Here is an 18278-nt window from a genome sequence, read left to right on the forward strand (position 1 = left end):
GGCTGTCCTGGAACTCACTTTGTTGACCAGGCTGGCCTCGAACTCAGAAATCCGCCTGCCTCTGCCTCCTGAGTGCTGGGATTAAAGGTGTGCGCCACCACGCCTGGCTTCTTTTTCTTTTTTTTTTTTTTTAAGAAACAAAATTAGGGGCTGGTGAGATGGCTCAGTGGGTAAGAGCACCCAACTGTTCTTCCGAAGGTCCAGAGTTCAAATCCCAGCAACCACATGGTGGCTCACAACCATCTGTAACAAGATCTGACTCCCTCTTCTGGAGTGTCTGAAGACAGCTACAGTGTACTTACATATAATAAATAAATAAATCTTTAAAAAAAAAAAAAAAAAAGAAACAAAATTAACCAAATGGTAGTAGTGCATGCATACCAGTAATCCCAGAGGTAAGCAGATCTCAGATCTCTGAGTTCAAGACTAGCCTGGTCTACAGAGTAAGTTCCAGGGTGGCCAGGGCTACGCAGAGAAACCCTGTCTTGGGAAAAAAAAATGTGAAAAAAAGAAAAGGAGGAGGAGGAGGAGGAGAAGGAGAAGGGAAGGAAGGGAAAAGGAGAGGAGAGGAGAGGAGAGGAGAGGAGAGGAGAGGAGAGGAGAGGAGAGGGAGAGGAGAGGAGAGGAGAGGAGAGGAGAGGAAGAAAAGAGAAGAGAAGAGAAGAGAAGAGAAGAGAAGAGAAGAGAAGAGAAGAAAAGAAAAGAAAAGAAAAGAAAAGAAAAGAAAAGAAAAGAAAAGAAAAAAGAAATTAGCTCTGAAGCCTGCAGCTCTGTGGCTTGCTCCAGGCTCTCTTTTCTGCATGCATCCTTTTGTCACCCACAATCTTCCTGTGTGGTTCAAGCAGGGACGGTTTAGGGATGCTTCCTGAGCAACCCTCTATCTGGCTTGTTTGTTTGTTTGTTTGTTGTTTTAGATAATATAATTACAGCACTTCTCCCCTCCCCCCCCCTTACCCCTCCCTCCCCCGAGTCTACTCCCTACTCCCTTCTATCAGGCTTTGAAGAATCTTCCGGGGCCTGGTGTGAGAGCGGAGGTTGCCTAGCTGAAGTGGCAGTAATTTAACCGCCTTGCTGTCTGCTCTTGGATGATGTGAAAATGCAAGTAGGCACAGGAAATGTATCTAACCTGCTTATACTTCCTCTCTGAACAGAGAGGTTTCACAACCCGGACAGGAGCGCACCCCCTCCTTCCACCCCCACCCAGTGTCATCAGCCTGGCAGCCCTGAGAAAGTTCCACTGGAAGGGGCCCCATGCAAGAGAAGCCACCATTTCCCTCTTCCTCCCGGGTCTAGGTTGCCAGCAAATCTCAAGAGCTCTCTGAGATCGAGTCCGGACCCACAGGTCCCTCCTAAGCGCAGATGAGTTTCCGGATTGCGGGCCCCAGACTTTTGCTACTGGGACTCCAGCTGTTTGGTAGGAAATCCAGGAGGGAGGGGAAAGGGACGTTGTCTGTGACAGGGGAAACCAGAAGGCTCTGTAGAGCCAAAGAAGATGAGGAGCCACTCCAGGGGATGGACGGTATAGGTGATGTGGGACCCAGGAATCCCGGAGAGAGAAGAGGGAACCTACACAAACTTGAAGCATGATATCGAAGGGCGTGGAAGGAAGAGCGGGTGGGAGGTGGAGTGAGCCTTCACGTGTTTAGGTAGATGGTTGGAAGGACTCAGGATGGGAGAAGGCTGGGTTAGGTTTCTACTCCACCTCCTTTGTATTATGTCTGCTTGGGAGTTTTGGGCACCTGAAGGGAGGTGAAGAGGGTACCCTCATCTCTGATATCCAGGACACAAGGTGCTATAAGTCTTTCTGTAAGGAAAGTTGGACCAGAAAAGGACAGTTTAGAGGCTGCAGAGGGCACTCTAGCTGCCTAAGATGGGGGAGGGGCGGTGTTGGATTTTAAAAGGTCGGGAGATACCTATGTCTGGTGGGTAGAGTTGGGAAACTTAAGTCACCTGCTGGGTTCTGGGTATGGTGACTCCATGAGGCTGGTCACTTCTCAGGTGCTGGGATGCAAGGTGCCCAGAGAAGCGCAGTCAGTGTGGCAGCCATGGGGCCTCAGGGCAGACTCTTCCCAGTCCCTGCCTGGGAACTTGGTCATTCTATGCCTGGAGGCCCCCTCCCTGGCTTCTTTCTCATGGGCCTCCGCCTTCTTACCCTTCCTTCTTTCCCAATAGGTCCAAGGGGAAGTTGAGTCCTCTGGGTCTGGGAGGAGTTACCCTGGGAGACAGACTGTGTAGTCTCCTAGTCTCTAGTCCAGGCCTCAGAGGGAAAGTCCTGGCGCCACCAGTCTGTGCTTGGGTGTAGGCAGCCTCAGAGCATGAGTGGGTTTGGAGGAACAGGCCTCAGAGGCAGCACTAGTCTGTGTCTGTGTGTCTGTGTGTGTGGGGGGGGTCTGTGTGTGTGGGGTGTGTGTGTGTGGGGGTGTGTGTGTGGTCTGTGTGTGTGTGGGGTGTGTGTGTGTGGGGGGGGGGGTCCAGATAGGGAGCAGCTGACTGCTTTGCTCCCCGCAGCCAAGGCCTGGAGCTACAACCTGGACACACGGCCTACGCAGAGCTTCTTGGCACAAGCTGGAAGACATTTTGGGTACCAGGTCTTGCAGATTGAAGATGGGTGAGCTATTATTCTTTCAACTACCCTCCAGCAGCAGGGTATGCAGGGCCCCACATCTGCCCAGGGGTAGGGGTGGGGACTGTCCCATGTCAGGGGTTGGCCTCTCTTCTGCGAGTGTCTGCTAGGTGGAATCTTTGAAACAGGAGCAAGGCTCTCTCTAGTACCATAGAGTGAGGGTGATGGGTCCTAAGCCACACGAGTGTCTGAGGACCATCTCCTCTCTGCTTCCCAATTCAAAGACTAGCTAAGCACATAGTAGGACAGGCTTGTCCTAAGCTAAGCACATAGTAGGACAGGCTTGGGCATTGATGGCTTTGTTGTTGTTGGTGGTGCTGCTGTTTGAATACCAGGTCTATGTGTGTTAGGCAGGCTCTCCATAGAGCTACATCAGGGTTTGTGTTCTTTGGTTGGAGACAGGGCCTCTGTAGATCAGTTTTTCTACATTTGCTGTAGCTGAGCAGAGCCTTGAACTTCTGACCCCCTATCCTCTACTTCTGAGGTGCTGGGATCACAAGCAGATGCCACCAGACCTGGTTTCTTTTTTATTTTCTTTTTGAGACAGGGTCTTATTAAATTCCCACAGCTAGCTTGGGGCTACTGTCCTCCTGCCTCTGGCTGTCTCTGAATAGCAGAGGTGACAGGCCTATGTCACCACACCTAGTCACAAATAGCTTTTGAATTGATGACTAAATGAAGGTGCCCACCTAGCAGACACTCTTTGGGCCTTGAATTTTTCTAGTATGCAAATGAAATGAAGCTTTAACGTCTAGAATTATGTTATTTGGCTATTAGGAAATAGGGGCTACTCCAGAGCTCGCCTGGAGAGTAAGAGGTGTATTGCCGCGGCAGCAAGTTTTAAGCATACAGTTGTTATTGTTATTGAGCTGCGTGTGTATGTGAATGCTGTAGTGATTGGGCTGTGTGTGTACGTGAATGTTCTCGTGCACATGTGGAAGTTAGGACAGCCTGCTGGAGTCAGGTCTCTCCTTCTACCTCTTAGGAGAGCAAATCTGACTCCGTTTCTCAAGCTTGTTAAGCACTTTTGCCCTCTAAGCTACAATAAGCCTAGCATCACTTTGAAGTGCTTGTTAAGATACATGGCCCCGCGATAGATATGGGTCTATTCTTCTACAAGCAGACATCCAATTAGACCAGCACCGTTTGTTAAAGATGCTTTCTTTTTTCCATTGTATGGTTTTGGACCTTAGTGGGAGAAGATTCACTTAGGCCTACAACAACTGGATAGCCCAGGGTGGGGTGGTACCCAAAGGGGGTCTTCCCCTTCTCTGAGGATAAAGGGAGGGGTTAATGGGGAATGGGACTTGTAAAGATGAGACTGGGAGGAGAGGAGGGAGGGGGAGGGGGTGAAATTGGGATATAAAATGAATTAAAAAAAAAAGATACATAGCCAGGTGGTGGTGGTGTACACCTTTAATTCCAGCACTTGGGAGGCAGAAGATGGCAGATCTCTGAGTTTGAAGCCAGCCTGGGCTACAGAGTGAGTTTCAGGGCAGCCAGGGCTACATAGAGAAACCCGGTCTCAGGGGAAAAAAGAAAAAAACCTTAATGGATTGTGGGACACAATTTTAATCCCAGCACTTGGAAAGGAGAAGGAAGTCGGATCTTTCTGTGAGTTTGAGGCTAGCCTGGTCTACATAGCAAGTTCTAGGACAGCTAAGGCTACCTATATAGTGAGACCATGTCTCAAAGAAAGGGGGAAAAGAAAGAAAAGAAGGAATGGGTAGGAAATAAGAAAAGAGGAACTAGGTGGGCAAAGTCCTGGGCAGGTTCATCTCAAGTGAGATTTTTCCATCAGGGTTGTCGTGGGAGCCCCAGGTGAGGGGGACAACACGGGAGGCCTCTATCACTGCCGAACAAGCAGCGAGTTCTGCCAGCCAGTCAGCCTACATGGTGAGTATGGAGGGAAGGTGAGGGGACGTGCCCTCCCAGGAAACCTGAGGCTGACCCCAACGCGCCTGACTACCTAAGTCCTTCCATCCTGCCTTTCCTGTGCCTACAGGTTCTAACCATACCTCCAAGTACTTGGGAATGACGCTGGCAACAGATGCCGCCAAGGGAAGCCTTTTGGTAAGAATTTTGTATGATGGCATCAGAGCCCGTGGAGCTGAACTACACAGATGAACTACACAGTACCACACTGTGTAGAGATGTTGGAAAGGGGTGGGAGGAGGAGCCAGATGTTGGGGTATATTGACCTGCAATCCCAGCACGGGGATAGCTGAGACAGCCTGGACTGCACAGTTACAAACCAGCCTGGGCTGTATAATGAGACCCTGTCTCAGAAATAAAAAATCTGACGAATTGTTAGTAGCGTCCAAGAGTTGACTGAACTGCTGCTTACTAAGAATGGACAAGTCTATAGTCTTTTCTCACATAGTCTGGACATACATAGCTGAGGTTGTCCTTGAACTCTTGATGTCGCTGCCTCTAACTGAGCTGTATACAGGCTGCTTACGCTTATTTTTAATTTTATAATAGTTGCTTTTTTTTCTCCCCCTGAGACAAGGTTTCTCTGTGTAGCCCTGGCTATCCTGGAACACTCTCTCTGTAGCCCAGGCTGGCCTCAGACTCAGAGATTCACCTGCTTCAGCCTCCCCAGTGCTGGGATCACAGGCATGTACGTGCCTCTAAGCCTCATGGGATGCCTCTAAGCCTCATGGGATGCAGTGCTTAATTGCCACTTCTTTACTTATCTACTGTCACAGATCAGGCATTGTGCTGGATTCCATGGGGCAAGGCCGTAAGAGACAAAGATGTACAAAGGACAAAAGCCCTGTCTATAAATATGCTGCCTGACAGAACAGAATAGTCATAAATGCAAGGAGTAGTACTGCCTATTCTGGAAAAGTGAGGTTTGATTTGTTGAATGCAGGATGTGTGGTTGGGAGGGGCAAGTCCTTGGAAATGTGGGGCGATGCCCATCTGTACCCAGAACACACGATGAACTACGAAGGTTAGATGCCATTCCAAAGATGTGAGCATCCATTGTTATAGAACGCTGGCTGCCTTAGAGGCAAAAATGCCTTGCTTTGAAAACCCTTTGGAAGTGAGAGAGGGGACAGGACTCTGGAAGCTCCTAGTCTCTGCTGATAAAGCCTGTAAGACACAAAGCACAAGAAAGCCTTGCTTTTCCCTCTTTTCCTCTCTTCAGGCCTGTGACCCTGGACTGTCTCGGACATGCGATCAGAACACTTACCTCAGTGGCCTCTGCTACCTCTTCCCCCAGAGTCTGGAGGGACCTATGTTACAAAATCGTCCCGCCTATCAGGGTGAGGAATTGGAGACCCAGTGGGTAAAAATACCTTTGAGAAGCTGGTTTCCACAGGAGCCAGCACAACAGGCTAAGCTTTTATCAGTCAGACCGGTTTGCATGTCACCTCTGCAGAATGTATGAAGGGCAAAGTCGACCTGGTGTTTCTGTTCGATGGCTCACAGAGCTTGGATAGAAAGGACTTTGAAAAAATCCTGGAATTCATGAAGGATGTGATGAGGAAGCTCAGCAATACTTCCTACCAGGTACCCGAGTGCACCCAGACATCAGGACCTAAGTCACAGACACATGATGTCCACCTGGACTGGCTTGAGCCATTTCGTGGATTGTGAGATGTGTCTTCAGAAAGCGTGGTTATGGTTGCGCCTATAACTCTGGCAGCATCGAGAGCCAGGAGTTAAACTCGGCCCAGTTCTCTGGAGCTGTTTCTGTGTCTGTCTCCATCGTCTGTCTCTGCTTTCTTTGTAGATGGGCTTCCTTTCCTCGTTAGAGTTCATGGGCAGAAAACTAAATTATCATGATAAAGTTCCAAAAGGGCGCTTCAGCTACCTCCTTCTACAAAGCCCCAGTTCTAAAGAGATTCTGGCTGGCCCAGCATCAGTTGGGTGGCTGTCTGGTCGAGCTAACCCTGTCCAGTGTAGGGGGTTTTCTTCACAGACATAGTTACTGGGAGCTATCCTTACTGGTGAGTTAAGTGGGCCTAGAGACCAGGAGCCCAGCACACGTCTCTAGATAAGAAAGCAGAGGTTTCTTTAATCTTGTTTCTACTACATCTGTTTATATTTATCTTAATTTTTCTGAAGAGTGACTTGAGGCAGGGGAGTGGATTTGGGTTACTTGGGGGTGCAGAAGAAGCAGAGACTGGTGTTGGGAAGTTATCTGAATGGGCAGTGCTTGCCCAGCAATCACAAGGTCCTGGTGCCACAGCTGTGGGGGAAGCAGAGACTGGAGCCAATGATGAGAAGGGACCTGCCACCCTATGCCATGTCTTTCTTTCCTAGTTTGCTGCCGTCCAGTTCTCCACAGACTGCAGAACAGAATTTACTTTCTTGGACTACGTTAAGCAGAACAAGAACCCCGATGTTCTGCTAGGCAGCGTGCAGCCCATGTTCTTGCTGACCAATACCTTTCGTGCCATCAACTATGTGGTGTAAGTTCCCTGTTGAGGAAAGACATGCCCGTGTCTAGGTGTTTGTTCTATGTGAGCTAGGTCTTTCAGCGGTGGAAGACAGGAAGTTATTGGGCAGGAGCAGACTGTGGCATTTGATTGTATAAAGTCAAGAGGAGAGCAGCATGTGATTGGCCCACACCTTATAATGCAGCTTGGGAAGGCCTCTGAAGGAGAATTTTGAGTGTTATAGGTTGAGGCTAGCCTGGGCTATATAGTAAGACCCTGTCCCTCCCCAACCATCGTCCCCTAAATCAGGGGATCAGAATGATGGCTTAGCAGTTAAAAGGACCCAGAGTTTGGATCCCAACACTCATGTAACAAGTATCCAGGATACACTTGTAACCCCAGTTTTGGAGGAGATAGAGACAGGAGGATCACTGAGACTTGCTGGTTTCTAGTCTAGGTAAGAACACATGAGCCCCAGGATCAAGGAGAGATCCTGTTGTGAAATACACAGAGAGTGATAGTGATAGTGGAAGACACAATGTGTCTCCTTATGGCCTGCACTGGAGTGAAGCAGGGATGTTTACACACATGCACACACACAGAAATCTTTAGAAATTTTCCCTAAACCTACTTTGAGCCAGGCACGAGGGTGCCTCCTCCTAATCTTCCTGCCTCAACCTCCCAAGTTCTAGGATTGCAGGTGTGCACCACTATATCCAGCTGGAGAGGGATTCTGCTGATAAGACTTCTTAGGTGTGAGGACCTGAGCCACACAGACCCCGAGGAAACTTTCCATCACAAACATCTTAGATCACCAATTTATAAAGAGACAGGTTGCTTGGGCATGTAGTTTGGGCAGCATATGTGTGCTAGTGAGATTGGATCTTGGGGCCCCGTGGTGCTAGCAAGCATGCTAGGGGCCCCGTGGTGCTAGAAAGCTTGCTCCCACCAAGCTCCCACCCTTGCCTCAGTTTTGGAAACGTCAGTCCATGATCATCCAGGCTCTACTGCTATGGACTATTGTGGTCCATCATGGCAGGAAGGTATGACAGAGGTGACCCAGAAGTCAAGGAGAAAAAGGAGGAAGAAGGCAGGGTCCCCTTCAATGACTTCAAGAGCCCTCACTAAGTTCCAGTTCCTGAAAGTCCCATCAGCTGCTGACAGTGCCACTCAGGAGACCAAGCCTTGGTGGACACTTATGAGCCAACTTTAGCATATTTGGAATGTTCAAGAAGAGCCAGATGTGGTGGCACATGAGTCTAATGTCAGCATTCAGGAGGCAGAGGCAGAGGCAGAGAGGCAGAGAGGCAGAGAGGCAGAGAGGCAGAGAGGCAGAGAGGCAGAGAGGCAGAGAGGCAGAGAGGCAGAGAGGCAGAGAGGCAGAGAGGCAGAGAGGCAGAGAGGCAGAGAGGCAGAGAGGCAGAGAGGCAGAGAGGCAGAGAGGCAGAGAGGCAGAGAGGCAGAGAGGCAGAGAGGCAGAGAGGCAGAGAGGCGCAGAGGCAGAGGCAGAGGCAGAGGCAGAGGCAGAGGCAGAGGCAGAGGCAGAAACCTACATAATGCAGCCCTGTATTGCTTTTGAAGAGGACAGAAGTTTTGTTCCCAGCACCCGTGCTGGGCAGCCTGTACCTCCAGCTCCAGGAGATCTAGTGCCTTCTTTCTGCCCCTGCACATGCATGTACCCAGCATGTACCCATGTGCACACGCTCCCACAGAGACACATGTGAATACACATAATTAAGCTAAAAAAAGAAACAACCAAAAACCCAAACCCAAAATCTTGAAGGAAGAAACGGGAACCAGGCCAACTCTGTGGCTGGGGAGAATAATGGAGAGGTGACACCGCAGAAGGTGTGGTGAGAGGCATGGTGGTAGAGTCCAGATGACTGAGAACTGAGGGGACCCAGCAGATGTGGTGAGAGGCATGGTGGTAGGGGATCAGATGAGTGAGGTCTGAGGGTCTGTAGTGAGGCCTTGGCTTCCCCAGAATAAGTCATAGGGCCTTCTGAGCACAGCAGCCATGGTCTGACTTATGTTTATTTGTGTTTTGCCTTATTTTTTGAGATATAGTCTTATTCTTTTAGTTCGGGCTAGCCCCTAACTCACAATCCTCCTGCCTTAACTTTCTGAGTCCTGGGATCAAAGGCATATTATACCTTTGTGCCCAAATCTGATTTATGTTTTTAAAAGATTCCTCTTGGGTTGAGTGTCATGGCACATGCTGGCACTCTGGAGGTGGAGGCAGGTGGGTCTTTGGGAGTTCGAGGCCAATCTAGTTTACATAATGAGTTCCAGACCAGCCAGGGCTATATAGACCCTGTCTTGAAAATAGATAAATAAAAAAGAAAGGCAAAGATTCTTCTGCTGTAGCAGAAGACGCGGTGGGGGGAGAAGACGCTGCTGATAAATTGCTTGCTTGGGAAAAGTAACTCCAAGCTTCTGTGGCCACAAAGTCCTTTCCCCATTGGAATTTCATATAGACAAACACCTGTAGCTGGCTAAATTGTGGTTGTCATGTGATTAGAATGGAGGGTAGGTGAAACCCAGAGTCACCCTACCTCAAACTTCCCCATTGCTACAAGTAGATTCTGGGACACACCAGAGCAGAGTGAAGCCAGTCCAGAGGGAGAGGGTGGTCAAGGGGGCGAGGTGGGAGTGGGCTAGGAGAAGACCAGAAGACTTGGAACACCTGCCTGGTAGATTGGAGAGAGGCTTTTGAGTGATTCGGTGGCCAATGGTTCAGTGAGCAGGGGAGGGGCCTTGGGCTCTGCTGTGGGAGGAATCTCACATTCCCTTTCCTTGGACACAGGGCACACGTGTTCAAAGAAGAGTCTGGTGCCAGGCCGGATGCTACCAAGGTGCTTGTCATCATTACAGACGGGGAGGCAAGTGATAAAGGCAACATCAGTGCGGCCCACGACATAACCCGCTACATCATCGGGGTATGGCGCCCAGACCCGTGTGGTCTCACCTCTTCTTCTGAGGCCTAAGCTCCCTCCTCGTCGTGCCAAGGTCTTCTGGCTGATAGAAAACTAGTCAGAGATTTTGGGGTGCTGCAGCTCTCCCATCTCCCTCCTCACAGATTGGCAAGCATTTTGTGAGCGTACAAAAGCAAAAGACGCTCCACATATTTGCCTCAGAACCTGTAGAGGAATTTGTGAAGATTCTGGACACCTTTGAGAAGCTGAAGGATCTTTTTACTGACCTGCAGAGGAGGATTTATGCTATTGAGGGTGAGTCCCAGACCCTGGCAGCTGGTGGGGAGGGGGGTCTGGATAGAAGGTTCACCAGTCCTTCACTAACTGTAGGCTTCACATTACAGAAGATAGGCAACAGGGCAGGAGCCAGATGCGAGGAGTGCCCACAGGCCCTCCTGACCTAGAATACAAAGAGGTTTTGGACAAAGTCAACAGACAGAGGACTGATAAGGGAGGGGACATTTCCCTAGGCAGCCAAGTGTGCTTGTAGGAGTCAGGATCCATAGGGAAGTCCCCTGTGCCAGGACATAGCATCGGTGACCAACTCGGTGGAAGATACACTGTGGTGCGCAGGGTAGGTAGACCAGGTCAAGGACCCTTGCTGCATCTCGCTGGCTATGAGACCTCTTCCTGCTCTGTTGTTCACTTTACTCTTTTCGTTTAAATGAGAACAATAAGGACCGGTCGTGGTGGTACGTGTCTTTAGTCCTGGCACTCAGGAAGCAGAGGCAAGAGGATCTCTGTGAGTTCAAGATCAGCTTGATCTATAGAGTGAGTTCCAGAACAGACAGGACTACGTAGAGAGACCCTGTCACCCCCCACAAAAGATGAAAGACAATACCAGCTATTCATGGATGTAAAACTTAGCTGCTGTGTTAGTCTCCGTGGCCTCTGTAACAAAGCACCAAAGGCTGGTTGTCCTAAAATAACCTTGTCTCTATTGCTGAGATGCAACCCTATGGCCAAGGCTGCTTACAGATTGAAGGTTTATTTGGTCTTTGGTTCCAGAGGATAGATAGATTCTATCACTTCCCTCAACTGTAGAACTCTTGAAACATACATACTATTTTATTTACTCTTTGAGAATTTCATACATATGTAAAATTCTATTTTATTTGGGCTCTGGCTGTTCTAGAACTCACTCTGTAGACCAGGCTGGCCTCAAACTCACAGAGATCCGCCTGCCTCTGCCTCCCAAGTAGTGGGATTAAGGGTGTGCACTGTCAGTCCAGACTCAATATACAGTGTGTTTTAATTATTTTCCCACTCTCACCCTCTAGCTCCTTCCAGAACACCCCCCATGCCTCCTCCCAATGTCTAGCCCCCAATTAAAAAAAAAAAAAAGAATAGTCTGAGAACACTTATCACTGCCTGTATTCGTGTAGATGTGGGGCCATCTGCCGGAGTCAGATCCCTGAAATACAATGACTGTGACACTCAGGTTTATGCTTTCTACCTTGTTCGAAGGTCAATGTTGTGCCTTTTGCTCACTGTTCACCCAAATATCTCCTTTCTTATTTTTCCTTGGGTCTCCTTTGTCCCTCAGGCACAAACAGACAGGACCTGACATCCTTTAACATGGAACTCTCCTCCAGCGGGATCAGCGCAGACCTCAGCAAGGTGCACAGGAGGAGCTGAGGGGTGCTGAGGGATCTAACTGACTCAGCTGGCTCGGGATAGCACTCACCCTAGTCCTCTCCTTCCCTGAGCAGGGCCATGCAGTTGTGGGAGCTGTTGGGGCTAAGGATTGGGCCGGGGGCTTTCTGGACCTGCGTGAAGACCTGCAGGGTGCCACATTTGTTGGGCAGGAACCGCTGACCTCAGATGTGAGAGGGGGCTACCTGGGTGAGCACTTTGCCTTTCTGCTGGGTTTTTGTAGTTATTGTTATTTGTTTGTTTGTTTGTATTTCTGGTTGGAGAGGCCAGAGAGTAGCTCAAACCTGTTTTCAAAATAATAGTGGATTCTCTCTCATTCTCTCTTTCTCTCTCAGGAGGGGAAAGTCTGAGTCTTTCCTAGTCCAGGTTGGCCAGGAACGCACGGCAATCCTTTTATCGTAGCGTCCCAAATGCTAGATTACAGGTGTGAACTTTTTTTTTTTAATTAGACAAGCTGTTTTGTATTCTAGACCAGCTTGTATGAGCATGCCACAGGGAATGTGTGGAGGTCAGAGGTCGTCTTGTGAGCGTTTGCTCTTCTTCCTACCATGTGTGTTCATTTTTGATGGTCAGGGATCAAACTCAGACCATCTACTCTGGTGGCAATAGCCTTTGCCTGCTGAGCCTTCTCAACAGCCCAGTTTTATTTAATTTCAAGGATTCTTTTCATCTAGGCATGGCGATGATGGCTCGGGCCTGTAATCTCAGCATTTGGGAAGTCGAGGCAGGAAGATTGTGAATTCAGAGGACATCATGGCCTAAATAGAGAGATTCTGTCTTCAAAGGAAGGGGAGGGTGGGGGGATTGGAATGACAGGTCAGAGTTTAACTGTTTGTTGCTCATGCCCAGGACCTGAGTTCAGGTCCCAGCATCCACACTGGGTAACTGCACAACCACCTGTAACCCCAGCTCCAGGAACTCTCTTCTGGCCTCCCAAGTGTACGCAAACACACACACACACACACACACACACATACAGTAAAAAAAAAAAAAAAAAATCAGCCAAGTGGTAGGAGCACACACCTTTAATCCCAGCACTTGGGAGGCAGAGGTGGGCCAATCTCTGAGTTCTAGGACAGCCTGGTCTACAGAGTGAGTTCCAGGACAGCCAGGGCTACACAGAGAAACCCTGTCTCGGAAAACCAAAACCAACCAACCAAAAGTCATGCTAGGCACCGAGAAAAAGAAGCACGTCTGTCTGTCTGTCTGGTCAGAGTTGCCAGCGTTGGTCTGTTCATGCCCTGTTGAGGTCTCACCCTGCGCTGTTCTAGGCTTCTGGGCCACCTGAGGTGCTCTTCCCAGGCCGTCATGGGGCCTCAGCTGGTACTGTCCCTGCTCTGTCTGTGTCTGTGTCTGTCTGTCTGTCTGTCTCTCTCTTTCTTGTTGTCTAGATTATGCACAGGCTGAGAGGGGACATGGGATGATTTTCTCCAGGCCATACAGCTACAAAGTCAGAACACTGAGATTTGAGCCATGTCTCGGACTCTCCTCAGGTGTGTGCCTCATGGGTACATGAAGTGAACAGGGGTGAGGTGCAGTCTCTCCCAGCTCTTTGCCTCTGATTTGCTTGTTTTCAGTTGCTCTGCAAATAGAATCAGAATCTTGAACCATATTTACTTGTGTGTGTGTGTGTGCGCGCGCGCGCGCGCATGTTGTGGGGGCAGTGACCAAAATTCCCAACCTGAACTCACTATGTAGACCAGGCTGGCTTTAAACTGAAAGATATACCTGCTTCTGCCTCCTGAGTGCTGTGGTTAAAGAGCTTGGAACCATATTTACTTTGCGTTATTCATTGTGGCAACACCTGGAGCAGCAGCTGGGGGCATGTGCTGTCTTCTTCCTGCCAAGCTTATCAAGTGACCTTGGCCACAGCAGTGGCTTAGAGGACTCCATAGCCTGTTTGTTCTGGTCTTGTCACCTACAGGTACCTCTGCCTATGCAGTGGTCAGGGGAGCTGGCTGACAGTGTAGGCCAGGCTTGTTTCTCCTGGGGGGCTCTTCTGCCTCCAGAGCCACAGTAGCTTGGGGCACCAGAAAGTGACATGAGAATCATCTTCGGGTGGCTGTGGCTGTCATGTAGCATTGCTTGTGTAACTTTCAAAGCCTTGGATTTGGTTTCAGCTCTGGGAAGAATGGGGGCTTCTTTTTTAGTATTCGGTGCCATCTTGGTGGAAATATTTTTGATTCTGAGAGAGATTTATATATATTTTATTATATGTGTATAGTTTTGTCTGCATGTATTCCTGTGTACCACATGCATGCAGTACCCTTGAAAACCAGGAGAGGGAGACATATACCCTGGAATTGTGAGCCACTATAGGTACTGGGACTAGAATCTGGGTTCTCTCTGGGGAGGGGGTGGGGATCAGCCAGTGTTCTTAACTTCTGAGCCAGTTCTCCAGCCTTAAAAAGGGTTTTGAGCTAACTTGTTTAAAATGGAAGTTTCTCAAGTGTCCTCCCTTCCCTTTCTTTTCATGTGAGTGGCTGGCGTGGGACTGGCGGATCCCCTGCTTTGGCCCTGGAGTACGAACATGCATCAGCTCTTTGTTTTCAGTGTGCACATCAACTCTGCAGGGCTTTCTCTGTGCAACCCTGGCTGTCCTGGAACTTCCTGTGTGGACCAGGCTGGCCTCGAACTCAGAGATCTGCCTGTCGCTGCCTCCTGAGCGCTGGGATTAAAGGCGTGCACCTTCATGCCCAGCTCTTTGCCCTCTTCTTCTGAGCATATTGTATAAATTACTTATCTTGTTGCTAAGGCAATAGATCTGAAAAGCTAGCAAAAGGAAGGAAGGGTTTAATTTTAGCTCAGAGTTTATGAAGGGGCACAGCACACGGTGGTGGAGCCATGGTGGCAGGAGTTGGAGGTAGGTCTCCATTCATCTGTAGGTTGATTACTGTTTTTATTCCGTCCAGGAGCTCAGCATGAGACAATATTGCCCACGTCCAGGGCTTGTTTCCCCTCTTTGGTTGTCTAACTAAAAGGTCGGAGAAATGGCTTGGTGATTTAGAACACTGGCTACTCTTGCAGAGGACTGGGGTTTGATTCCCAGCATCCACATGGTGGCCCACAGCCATCTGTAACACCAATTTCAAGGGATCTGAGACCCTCTTCTGGTCTCCATGGTTGCTAAGGATGCATATGGGACACATATGTATATGCAGGTAAAACGCTCATGTACATGAAGCAAAATCAATCACACCTCAGCAGATCTACTGTGTCCAAAGCAGATAGATGGCTGGCTGCTTCCCGGGTGAGCATGTTGTTCACACTTGAACAGTGCTGGGGCGGCAGTGCATATGGCCGCCCCGCAGGTAAAATGTCGTCTGGCTATTTCCGTGCATCGCGGTTGTGAGCTCAGTGTCTTGGGCTCTCTTTCTCCCAGCAGCCTTTGCGCTTCTAACTCCAGATGCCTCCCCTGTTCTATCAGGTTACACTGTGGCCTGGATGACCTCCCGGAGCTCCAGACCCCTGCTGGCAGCAGGAGCCCCACGGTACCAGCATGTGGGACAAGTACTGCTTTTCCAAGCCCCAGAGGCTGGAGGACGTTGGAACCAAACCCAGAAGATAGAAGGGACTCAGGTGAGAGTGGCATGAGTAGATTGCTGTGTCCTGCAAACACGGTACGTGTGTAGAATGAGTCATGTTTGCTGCTCAGAGCAGTCTGGGAGGTAAATGCCATTTCCCGACTCTGTCATAAGCTCTGGAGGCTCCAGGGGCCCAATGTGTCTCAGTTCACATGAGCTCAGGACTTGATTCTGCATTTGAGGTGGTGGGGGAGGTGGACACGGTACAGCTGTAGGGTCGGAGAGGACCTGCACCTCTCCCTGGCCTCGTTGACTCTTCCTCAGATGTCTTGCTGTCCTCACAGATCGGATCTTACTTTGGTGGGGAACTATGTAGTGTTGACCTGGACCAAGATGGCGAGGCAGAGCTGCTGCTGATTGGAGCACCCCTGTTCTTTGGGGAGCAGAGAGGAGGCCGAGTGTTCACTTACCAGAGAAGACAGGTGAGAACTGGGACCCCAGCAGTGAGGCAGAGCAGGGTGAAGGTGTGAAGTCCTGCTCAGGTCTGGGCTATTCTGAAGCGCTCTTCTCCTCCACTATGCCAACCACACTTACAACAAACAGCAGCTTATAGTTGTGGTCTATTGTGCAAGACTGGGTGCCAAGCACCCGTACACACAGCCTCATGTTGTTGTTTGACCATCTTCTAAGCATCTACAATTCTTATGTTACAAATGGGAGCACAAGGCTAAGGAGACTCCTGTCATGCTTCAGTGTCACCAGGGCAAGCAGACAAAAACAAACTGTGCTGTACCTAGCCCAGGTCAGCCTGACAGAATTGATGCCTTGAGGGGCCTGGCCACACATTTCTTTTGTGCTCTCTAGTGTATTTACCACAATGCCACATTCTGGGGAAGTTTGCTGTGGCTGAGAGGTTAATGTGTGTCTCCTTCCCAGTCGCTGTTTGAAATGGTCTCAGAGCTACAGGGTGACCCTGGCTACCCGCTTGGTCGGTTTGGAGCCGCCATAACTGCCCTGACGGACATCAATGGGGATAGGCTGACTGATGTGGCTGTGGGAGCCCCTTTGGAGGAGCAGGGGGCTGTGTACATCTTCAATGGGAAGCCTGGTGGGCTCAGTCCCCAGCCAAGCCAGGTAAGGTACTCTGCCTGTCCATCAAACTGGGATCCCACACACCCTGAAGCCTCCAAGCTTAAGTCTGAGCCTGACTTCCTGTACCTGGCCTCTCCTGGCTTACCATCCATTTCTCTCTTGCACCCAGCGTATACAAGGAGCCCAGGTGTTCCCAGGAATCCGGTGGTTTGGCCGCTCCATCCATGGGGTGAAGGACCTTGGAGGGGACAGGCTGGCAGATGTGGTTGTAGGAGCTGAGGGTCGGGTGGTTGTGCTGAGGTAAGATGGGTTTCCTGAATCGCCCTGACATCACAAGTCTCTTCCTTCAAGGAGCCCCTGGGGCTCGCCTTCCTTCTGGGTCTCCATGTCTTATCCCAGGCTCAGCAGCTGCTCCTCAGAGGCCCAGATTCGATTTGCACCCAAGTCTCTTTCATTGTATGATGTTCAAATCTGCTGGCTCGGGTTCTTGGGACCCAAGTTTCTCCGTTTTTTGAAGTGGCAGTGACATTTCCTGCTTTGTTAGTGACGTATAGGGAATTAATATTATCACATAGTATGCCTTTAAAAATTATGTTTATGTGTGTGTGTGTTTACTTCCATGCACATCCCACACTGTGTGTGGGAATCACAACTCTTGGGAGTCAGTTCCCTCCTTCCACCCCATGGGTCTCAGGGATTGAATTCAAATTGTCAGGCGTGGAGGCAAGCTCCTTTATCCTCTGAGCCATTTTGCTGGTCCTTTTGGTTTTTGTGGCAGTTCTGGGGATGGAACCCAGAACCCTGTGCAGTGTAAGAAGTCTCTGTCACTGCACAGCGCTCTCCGCCCTGTCACCTACTATGTGGCTGGTGGTTGGTTGGCTGGTTTTATTTGGGAGATTGTGTTTTGTCTTTTTAAGACAGGGTCACAATTTAGCACAGTCTAGCCTCGAGTGCAGTATGGTAGCCCAGACTGGTCTTGAGGCCAAGGCCTTCCTCCCTCCACCTCTTCTCCTGGATTGTAGGGATGTACTTCCGTGCCCAGCACATGCTGTGTCTTGAATTCAGGGTCAAACACTGGGTGGGCCCTGAGTGTGTGTGAGGGTATGGATGATGAAAACTTAGATCGGCCGTTAGACCACTGAGTGCTACAAGGAGGTGAGCAGACTCCTGTGGGATAGCATCAGAGGCAGCTCATTGCAGGCGGAGCCTCTCTGAAGGGCTGGGTTGGAGCTGAGAACTGAGAGATGGGGATGTGTCAGGCTGGCAGAAGCCTAGGTTAAGAGCTTTACAGAAAGCCCAGCATGTACCAAGGCCATTAAGAAAGGTGGAAGCTGACAGGAAAGAGGGCAAGTGTGGCCGGTATGTGGTTGCCCCAGGGCAGTGTGGTAGGATTGAGACAGGCAATGCATCATGGGTAATTAAAGGCTTGAAGTATATTTTGATTATTATATGGCATGATATGCTCTACATAGAGATTTTCAGGTCAGCCAGGGGTGACAGAGTAAAACTTTGTTTTAAGAAAAAAAAATATCACATGGCGATATGCACGTGTCTCTAAGCTCATTTCCCAATACCATAATACACAGTGTAGAACTCCCTCCTCCCCTGTATCGTGTGGCATAACTAGGTCTCTTGCTCCCTCTTAGGGCCTCATTATCCCAGGCTGTGGTCTTCTGTCTTAGGCTTACCAGTACTGGGATTGTAAGTGTGTGCCCACCCTGGCTTCTCTTGTTCACTCTCTCATCAAGAACATATCTATCTATCTATCTATCTATCTATCTATCTATCTATTTACCTATCATCTCTCTGTCTGTCTGTCTGTCTGTCTGTCTGTCTGTCTGTCTCTACCTGCTTAGTGTGTGCATGTGGGTGCACACATAGAGGGTGTCAGAGGACAACTGATGGGTGTCAGCTTTCTCTTTCCACCATATAGGTTTTTGTACTTATAATTTTCGAATTTTGATTTCTTTATAAATACAGACATATTATAAAATATGTTTTCATTTAATCCCAG

General features: G+C 49.5%; 1 protein-coding gene across 5 annotated transcripts in view; it reads left to right on the top strand.

Moving 5' to 3' along the window:
* Positions 1-1029: 1029 nt before the first annotated feature.
* Positions 1030-18278, top strand: part of Itgal (integrin alpha L) — a 38999-nt gene continuing 21750 nt past the window's right edge. For 4 of the 5 annotated variants that reach the window (NM_001253872.1, NM_001253874.1, NM_001253873.1 and 1 more), the window contains exons 1-15: positions 1151-1414; positions 2509-2608; positions 4425-4519; positions 4629-4696; positions 5781-5898; positions 6015-6145; positions 6902-7050; positions 9824-9956; positions 10097-10247; positions 11539-11612; positions 11705-11837; positions 15076-15227; positions 15517-15654; positions 16109-16306; positions 16434-16564. In NM_001253872.1, the coding sequence (NP_001240801.1) occupies positions 1360-1414; positions 2509-2608; positions 4425-4519; positions 4629-4696; positions 5781-5898; positions 6015-6145; positions 6902-7050; positions 9824-9956; positions 10097-10247; positions 11539-11612; positions 11705-11837; positions 15076-15227; positions 15517-15654; positions 16109-16306; positions 16434-16564 (1826 nt within the window). In that variant the 5' untranslated portion in view covers positions 1151-1359. Of the gene's footprint in view, positions 1415-2508; positions 2609-4424; positions 4520-4628; positions 4697-5780; positions 5899-6014; positions 6146-6901; positions 7051-9823; positions 9957-10096; positions 10248-11538; positions 11613-11704; positions 11838-15075; positions 15228-15516; positions 15655-16108; positions 16307-16433; positions 16565-18278 lie in introns of all 5 variants that reach the window. The other variant, XM_006507393.4, reaches the window with a different exon arrangement.

This window comes from Mus musculus, chromosome 7, assembly GCF_000001635.26.
Source record: "Mus musculus strain C57BL/6J chromosome 7, GRCm38.p6 C57BL/6J".
Taxonomy (NCBI): Eukaryota; Metazoa; Chordata; class Mammalia; order Rodentia; family Muridae; genus Mus; species Mus musculus.